This window comes from Mus caroli, unplaced genomic scaffold, assembly GCF_978045245.1.
Source record: "Mus caroli unplaced genomic scaffold, Mus_caroli_1 scaffold_8, whole genome shotgun sequence".
NCBI lineage: Eukaryota > Metazoa > Chordata > Mammalia > Rodentia > Muridae > Mus > Mus caroli.
In genome coordinates this window covers 10,325,042-10,334,143 of record NW_028227263.1, presented here as the reverse complement: position 1 = coordinate 10,334,143, position 9,102 = coordinate 10,325,042, and the positions used below count along the sequence as shown (strand labels likewise).

Genomic DNA, 9,102 nt, shown 5'->3' with positions numbered 1-9,102 from the left:
TGTATAAAAGCTGAGCTATATCAGAGACAGACTCATGGGTTATGGCATTGAGTTGTGCCCCCCCTTTTTTTATAGACTCCACTATGTCTAATCCTCTCAACTCAGAGGCCTCTGTTTAGTCCCTCTTTAGAAGAAACCTCTAGCCTCCTGCCAAGTCCAAAAAGAAGGGAAGTGATGTGGCATTTAAATGATCCTCAACCACACTTCTCCTGGCCTCCTTCTGGTACTACCTTTACTACATGTAAAGAGCACCCAGGCCTAAGCATAGCTGAGTCTGTCAGCAAGCACTTCCCAGATCTAGCAGTCTGCTGCTCATCTTCTCATCGGTTAATGTTGTCTCTGGATAAGACCTCTTTCTTCCTTATTCTCTCTCTGTCTCTGTCTCTGTCTGTCTCTCTCTGCCTCTCCTTCTCCCTCTCCCCACCTCTCTCTCTTATCTAGTCTTAAAAAGCAACCAAAAGAGAACCATATATTATCATCAATTCCTTGTGCCCACTTTGTCTTTCAGTGTCGACATGACATCCTGCTGAAATGTAAAGAACTCCCAACAAAAGTATTTGGAATACCTGCTCCAGGCTTCCAGCTTGGCACTAGTCCTGTGATCTGAGCTCTCTCGGGATCTGGGTTTCCTCCTTGTCCTTGTGGTATGCAGACTGGGACAACATGATTGACAGTTGCCTAAAAGTCATACAGAGAGACATTTCCCAAGAGAAAGGACTGAATGTCGTTGTGACAAGTAGCTATGTCCCAGATACCAGGGTATCTTTGCCCTCCAAAAGGTGAGTATTTTCTTCAGTTGCTTGGTGTGTGTGTGTGTGTGCCTGTGCGTGTGCGTGTGCGTGTGCGTGTGTGTGTGTGTGTGTGTGTGTGTGTGTGTGTGTGTAAGTCAGAGGCTGATGTAACCCAGTTACTCTCTATCTTATATTTGAGACATTGTCTCTCATTGTCCATTGACTAGATTGGCTGACCGGTGAGCTCCAGGCTTCTGCTTGTCTCTAGTTCACTAGCGCTGGAGTCACAGGTGTGTACCACTGCACATGTGTTTTATGTGGTTGCTTGGGTCCTCATGCTTGCATGGCAAGCACTTTGGCAACTGAACCATCACAAAACAATGGTTTTAAATAGCAATAAAAAGCATTGGCACTACTTCAGAAACAGCAGCAATAACAGCAACATCCCCCTTGGCGTTTTCTTCCATTGTAGTCATCAGCAATACCTGTCCCTGCTCAACACCCCCAAACCATCTTAACATCACGACCCAGTGCTAGGTAGGCTCTGTCCCTTGAAGAGGAAATAATGAATGTAGGGACACACAAACTCTGGACACAGGACTTGGAGAGTGTTTTCAGAAAGGGACCAGAAACTTTCCTTGACTGACTCAGGGACCAGTGACAACAGATTGCCATTTGAGACTGAGTGTAGAGACCTGATCAGGCTGCATCATTTCTGTGATCACCCTTGGATCCCTCAGTGATTTCACTTGTATTAGTCTCTGACATTCAAAGAATACCGTCATCCTTCCTAAGTGTTTAAACTCCCAGCTAAGAACAACACTTTGAGTTCCTTTTGAGGCCCCTGGCCACCCATGTCACAGGGAAGCTGTGTGGAAGGCTAGGCCTTTGAAGGGCATCCTTAATGGCAAGCTTTGAGTGAAGTCAACCCCTGGAAACTCGGTGACAGCTTATATGTTACTGTCCTTTTCTTACTTAACAAGAACAAAAGGCCACAGCCAGGCCAACCAGTCACACAGGAGGGATCTCAATGACATTTTTACTTCTGAACTTTTCTAATATAAAAGGGCCACCCAAGCAGGCTCAGACAGCAAACGTGAAGAAATTGGGAATAAAAACCCATCTGCGCAGATCTCGGAAAATCCAAAATGATTGGGTAAACTATTGCACATTTCTGCCAAGAGAAATGTTGAATTTTTGTATGTTCTTAATGCTTATATTTGCTTGTGTGAGATTCCACCCAAGGTTCTATCTTTTCTTCTCTGCAGCTCGTTAAAACTCAACTTCGTCTTAGCTCTGTCGCTGTCTGTGATGCACATGATTTGGTGTTATCCGGTCCTCTCTTCCAAGGTAAGGGCTTCACTGCTATTTCTGGTTGTTAAATAGATGATCAGGATGGTGGAGGGCCCAATTCAAAAGAATCTCGAGAAATATGTGACAGAAAAGGTAATTTACTTTGTCTTTAGAGGAAATCAAGTGTAAACAGACTCATAAAATTAGTAAGACAGAAACTTGTATGTGACAGTATTCTGGAATATACTAGTTCATTGTGAATTATTTAAGGGTTGTATCTTATACAAGGAAATGGATGTTTCAATATAAAGTGTTCATATTTTGACCCAAGACAATTTATTTATTTCACACACCCACTCTTTATCATAGTAGATATTTTACATCAAAATTGTACCAAAAACTCGCACAGTGGATATTTTTCAGAAGCAGAAAGTTTCTTAATTTTACAAAAATGTGGACTTTTTTTCCAGAAGAAGAATGTAGGCAACATGTTAGATTCCAATGAAATATTCCCTAAAATATTTACTCCTGTGTTTATTCAGGAGTATTGGTGGTGGTCCTAGCTATATTTCCAGAGATGCTCAAGACATTCAGAAAAATGACTGCCTTTCTTTGGGGGTATTTATATTCCTTCTATGTCATCTGTCCTTGTTTTTATGTCATGATCTTTACACACTTATCTTTGGCCATTGCTGACACTGTGAACTTTTTACTTCACTAAAACCTAACCTGTCACAATGTCATTACTCAGCTCACTGCAGTTTTAGGATGAAGGGAGGTCACAGGAATTCCAAGAGGCAACTCCTTCAAGCACTGTGTTCTAGTTATTTATATAACCAGTCTTCTCATTGATCTTTGCATCTGTCATTTTTCTATGTCCTGTTTACTTAAAATAGCTCCTCTCCCGCCTTTCCCTCCTATGGGCACTCAACACTAATTTTCTCATTGATCCTTTAAGATGCGACATTGATCAGGTGTCTGACTCACAATCCATAAATGGGTATATCCTCTCAAGTGTCTTCCTGATTGCTTTCTATTGTTTGTCCTTAAAGGTTTGCTCGCCACACGTTTGAACAAGAGGCACTTGTCTGCCGCAGTTTTTAAATTAAGAATCCTTTCTTCTGAAGTATGTGGAGACCTCCCGGGCCACAAGGCGATGTCTCTCCTTTCACTGTGTTGGCCTATTTCTAGCTTTGCTTATGAGAATGCTTTTCCTGTTATGGACAGGTAATGTCATGAATGGTGTTCGTGACGACCGGACTGTTCAGGGTGAGCGATGGCACTGTCTAATCACAGAGGATTTCATCATTTTGTTCAGAGATTCATGATGCCCATTAGCTGGGCAGGTGCACAGTGCTATCCTCATGATGAGTTGGCGCAGCTGCCTCCAGATCAGCCAAGTACACGGAGGTCTCTTTAGGGATGACTTAAGGGTCTCATAACCGGAACTGGCACCTTTCGGGCTTCATAGAGATGGCCACATGAGTGTTTCTGGAAGCAGTCAGTTGTTTCCTTTCTGCAGTGCTGTGTAGGTCACTCTGGCTAGAGATTTAAAATGTGCAGCAATTGTCTACCATGTTAACACAGGGGAAAACAGAGGAATGAAACTCATACCTCTTGATTGTTTATTTTTCTTTACCATAACCAATATTTATGAAACCATCTTTGACTATTCCCAGATCAAATAGAATACACACATACATACACACACACACACATGCACACACTCACAGAGAGAGAGAGAGAGAGAGACAGAGACAGAGACAGAGACAGAGACAGAGACAGAGAGAGACGGCGACGGAGACGGCGAGACGGAGACGGAGATGGAGACGGACACAGAGATGGAGTCAGGCAGACACAGACAGTTATAGAGACACAAAGACAGTAACAGAGAGACAGAGAGAGAGGATACACATCTTCTTCCCCCCAGGAACATTGCAAAGGTTTGCTTGGGTGCCAGGGCAAAGAGTTCCAGAGAATCTGATGCTTCACAAGGTTTACCCCAACCCCCAAACAGACTGAGTCAAGGCAAACTAGCCTCCTCCACCAAACAGCAAGAGGTGTAAGTCTTACTTCATGCTATGTCTCTTCACTGTCAATAAAATGCTTAGGTTATTGTTCTACTGGCGCTGAGAAACCAGGTCTTGGAGTCAGACACTGGTGAAGAGCGTCATCTGCAAGCACGCGGCCTCCTCCTCACCTAGAGCTTGGGGAGTCAGGAGTGTTAGCTTCACACAGCTCTTTTCCTTTGCAGGGTAAAATAAAATATCAGAAGGCACGGAGAGTACGTCACTCAGAGAAGGCTTTATTTACCAAGGTCTCTGCTTTGTCAGGGAGCAGGATTTGGTTGGCATGATGCCAGTTATGAGGCTTCATATGAAACTGGGCCTGAGCTTTTGAGACCTGGCAAGGGTCAGAGGTTTCCCACCGGAGCCCTGGATCAAGGCTGCCTCTAGGACTTAGCAGCTGTGACCAGAGTGAGGCCTTGGCTCTGGCGCTTGGCCTCCTCATCTACACAGCGTGGGACTGAACTACAGGTTCCTCTGGTCCGACTCCAGCTCTGGGGACCGGGCTCCTTTTCTTTCACCACTTAGCACTCCAGTGCTGTGATGTGCTATCCAGGCCTTGGGCAATGATGATAACTGGGAACCGCAGCCCAAAGCTGACAGGGTTGGGGTCTCACACTGAATGACACCACTCTCTAGAGACCTTGGTGGGCAGCTACAGAAGGAAGCTAAGTGTCTCTGACAAACCCAGGGTTGGGTCACCCTGGGTGGGGTTTTGCCTGGGTGAATTTCTTTTAGTTAATTTAATTTTTAAACTAGCTTATAGAGCAGCAGGTTTCCTTATAGCATGTTCGCACATACTTAGGGCAAGAGAAACTTCTGAGACACGGTGTCACACACAGCCAAGTCTGGCCTAAAGCTCACTATCTTGCCGAAGATGACGTTACATTTCTTATTCTCCTGCCTCCACCTTCCAAGGGCTGAGATCTTTAGTACGTGCCACTCTATCCAGTTCATGTGTGGCTGGGAGGTTGAACCAAGGGCTTTAAGTAGGCTAGCTAGTACCCTACCAACTGTGCCACATCCCTAACCCCTAGGTGAATTTTCAGTAGCATCCCCAGGGCTAATCAGAGCCTTCAGATATTCCTTGTAAAATAACAACGACATGATCGCTGTGCAGAATACACAATGTAAACGCCGATCAGCGGAATAAAAAGTGAAGAAGCTGGTGGTAGCCTTACACTAAGTAGATGTTGTGTTTCAGAGGTGTTTCCCCCCATTAAGAGGATGAGACAGAGAGGGTAGATAGCCTTGAATTTTTTTTTTTTTGAAAATCATTGCTGTAGAAATAAACTTTTAACCCAGAAGCTGTTTCCCCTCTCTCTTTCCTCATCTAAATCACCAGGTGCCTGGGAAGCCTGATTACTTTCTCATCTTGCTGAGCAGCTGCCCAGCCAGGCTGGAGGGGAGCGACGGGCTAGCTTTTCTAAAGCCAATTTTGGAGAAGACGTCGATGAAAAGGTCCTTTCGCAACGGAGTCGGCTCAGGGGCGAAAAAAACTTCGTTTCGAAGAGCAAAGCAATGAATAAGTGTGCAAAGGACTCTGGGAATTAATCTCAAGCTATGTATAGTGTGACTGATGTGCTCAAAACGGTTGTATCTTACCATACGGTGTTGCTTCCCTCCTCATCCTCAGATATCCCCCTTCTCCTAACGGGCTCAGAGTAAATTAAGTTTTGGGGGAAAATTGCAAACCTGTCTCAAACTTCTGCCTGTGATTGAAAAAACGATTTCTGTGCTTAGCTAGAAACTTCCACGAATACGGAGGGGAGGGATTCACCGGCTTTGATCTTGAGTAGGCCACAATGCGTGGGTGTTTTTATACTGTGCTTTCTCTCCTGTGGTCTTCCTGTGCTGTGCTACCAAGTGCAGTGCCAGGTATATGCTATTTCTCCTTTAAAATGTGATTTCCTCAAATGACTCAGCTATGCTGTTTCTGTTTGTAAAAGAATCTCAAGAAATTCCAGTAAGAAGATGAATGGTGCTGCTGGATCTATGGCTCAGCTAGTTGGTACCTGCAGCAAGGGCTCGCCCCCTCTAGGTCTGTTTTTCCCTCTCCTTTTTCTGATTCCAAATATACTTAAATATGACTGATTGTTTTGCCTTGGAAATTTTGTTTTGTCTTGACTTTTAAAATCTTAAACCATGAAATACTGCCCGTCACAACGGTGACAATAGATGTCTGGCTGGTGCTTGTAGGGCAGAGGTCCGTACAAAGTCCCCTCTCCCTGCCGGGTCAGGCCCAGCACCCTTACATTGACACTCTCAGTATTGAAAGGGACAGTGTAGGACTTGGGTGGGGTGGGGTGGTGGCGGTGGCAGCAGTGGCGGCTCTAAAAGTCCAAGAAGAACCCTGTCCTTGGCCACCAGCTTCTGATAGAAAATTCTTTAGGATTTGGAGCTTGTGGTAAGCAGACTCCAGACTTGAAGAAGGTTCTAAGAACAGGCCTGAGAAATAAGGCCATTTGCAATGCCTTCTAGTGCTTTCCCCTGCCTGTTGTAAAAGCGAGGGGCTTCCTGGCTAGTGCGTGTTCACTTTACTCTTGCTGTGCAGATACACAGGAGATAGTTCAGAATGAAGTCATGTAGCAATGTGTGTACCAGCTAAAGGGGCTTTAAGGTTCTACGAGCCTCAAGGAGACACTTCCAGAAAGCCCAGAGGAGACATCCAAGCATGGAAGGTCTGTGCTGCTGTGGGCACTGAGGTCAACTGTCCCCTTCCTTCTTCTAGCAATCATGTCCTTATAGACCTGATGATGTGGTGACTGTGGTGACTTCCATGATGCCATCTGCACTCCCCAGTCCCCTGCTTTGCACCACTCAATGACCTCCCCACTCCAGGGCTTCCTGGGCCTTTACCTTTGTGTATCATTTGGAGGCAGGCATCCATTGTTGGTCTGCTCTGTAGAGCCAGCTGGACAGCGTATTTTGTCTAATGGCTGTGCCAAGGCAGACTCAGGGAGGAGACAGCATCATACATACTACTATGACACTGGGTGTGCTCTCCCTGGTTCCTTGGGTAGAAAAGGACATCTTCACCTTCTGGGCTGTGGTTTTGTTTATTGCATATCACACATTATTTCAGGGGACAGATGGTGCTTCTGAAAACTAGAAACATTCATTTTTTAGATTTATTTTTATTTGTGTATAAGTGTCTGTGTCTGTCTGTGGGTACGTGCCTATGACTGAGGATAATTTCAGAGGCCAGAGAGAACATCAGATCTTTTGGAGCTGGAATTATAGACCTTTGTGAGCTGATGTGGGTTCTGAAAACCAAAACCTGGTTCTCTGCAAAACCAGTAAAAGTTATCATCATTCTAGCCGAGATTCTGAAACATTCTTAGAAAATCTACACAACGTCTAAGGTCCCCTCCCTCTCCTTACTTCTGTCTCCCCGAATACACACATAGATACAAACACTCACACATAGGCTGATAGACCTTATACACAAACATATATACCACATACATGTACAAACATCATATGCATGCACACATACCACATACATATGCACATCTCACATATACCACACACAGAGAGAAACATACTTACCACAAACACATGTCCATCACACAGATATCCGCAGTCTTCACTAGGGTTTTTTATTGCTGTGATGAGATGCCATGACCACAGCAAGTCTTACATAGAAAAACATTTAATTGAGGCTGGGTTACAGTTTCAGAGGTCTAGCCCATTATCATCAGGGCAGAAGCATGGCAGCATGCAGGCAGAAATGGTGGAGAAGGAGCTGAGAGTTCTACATCTTCATCTACAGGCAGCAGGAAGAGAATCGACTTGAGCCCACCCCATAGTCACATACCTCCTCCAACAAAGTCACACCTACTCCAAGGTCATACCTCTAACAGTGCCACTCCCTGTGGACCTTTGGGGGCCATTTTTATTCAAACCACCACACGCACACATACAACACATCTACTACACATCTCTCTCTCTCTCTCTCTCTCTCTCTCACACACACACACACACACACACACACACACACACTTCAACTACGTGTGTGTGTGTGTGTGATTATCCCCAGGACAAGAAAGGACAGTGCATAGGCTGTTGGTGAGAGGAAACACAGAGCTAGCAAACACAAGATTGGCCACCTAGCTCTCCCCTCTCTGTCCATGACCCTGGAGCTCACTTAGACACAGCTGAAATGGTGTCCACAGTCTCCCCATGGCCTTCCTCTAGCCAGCAGCTATGTGAAGCTGTCACCAGCCATGGTTGGCTCTTCAGCCCTTGAGCCACCATTTCTGTTCTCAGGATACCTGGGATGGAGACAGATGCTGCCCTGCACGTGTTGAAAGGAGACATTAACCTGAGGCATGTGAAGACTTAATGTGACCTTGGCATCATCTCCCCTATTCGCCATTTTTATCTGGTTCCTGGGAACCTGAATGGGCTGAAACCATTTAGATTTTAAAAAGATTTCTGAAACAATAATCAACACCTTCAAAGTGGATGCAGCTTGTTTTTTTTAAAGGGAGACAATTGCTGTTCCCTGGTCTCATGTCAGTGAATAGAGACGGCAGGAAGAAGTCTCGGTGTATCCAGGACTGATCACCTTTGCTCTCTGTTTTCTGCCACTGAGTCTGAGGGGACAGCTTTAGAAATCTCAGCCCTTGGTCCATGCCAGCTCTACTTTCAGAACATCTGGACACAGCCAGGGATCTGCACTGGGTGACGGTCATAAACTCCACAGCACATGGAGGCCCGATGGTCACCATGGGAAACATTTCCAGTAAGATGTGGAAAGCCTGGCTGGAGTTTGCCAGGGAACTGGGTGCTTCGTGTCTTCCCGGAATTATTGATGGGAAAGCTAATGAGATAACCTCACGGCCGGTCTTTACAGCTTTATGGCAGGAAGCAGATTGCTACATAGCTGTGGAGGAGGCTCCTTGTAAGAGAGAAGGAAAAGGCCAAGCTTGTGTCTTGCCAGTTCTCTATTATTTGCATTTATATAGATTGATTGGAATAAGAAAACACCAAAAACATAATTGGAA

General features: G+C 45.2%; 1 protein-coding gene across 1 annotated transcript; it reads left to right on the top strand.

Annotated features, from left to right (window-relative positions):
• Positions 1–742: 742 nt before the first annotated feature.
• Positions 743–5,774, top strand: Nps (neuropeptide S). The gene is made up of 4 exons (XM_085841116.1): positions 743–779; positions 1,799–1,887; positions 1,965–2,081; positions 5,436–5,774. The coding sequence occupies exons 1-4, from the start codon at positions 743–745 to the stop codon at positions 5,613–5,615; spliced, it is 423 nt and encodes a 140-aa protein (XP_085697242.1). The 3' UTR covers positions 5,616–5,774.
• The last annotated feature ends 3,328 nt before the right edge of the window (positions 5,775–9,102 follow it).

What these genes read in the sequence shown, in the direction of transcription:
- Nps (XM_085841116.1), top strand. Translation starts at nt 743, where the DNA reads ATGTCCCAGATACCAGGGTATCTTTGCCCTCCAAAAG. An exon ending in GTATCTTTGCCCTCCAAAAG is followed by an intron (nt 780 to 1,798) that starts GTGAGTATTTTC and finishes CTAATATAAAAG; the next exon opens with GGCCACCCAAGCAGGCTCAG. An exon ending in ATCCGGTCCTCTCTTCCAAG is followed by an intron (nt 2,082 to 5,435) that starts GTAAGGGCTTCA and finishes CTAAATCACCAG; the next exon opens with GTGCCTGGGAAGCCTGATTA.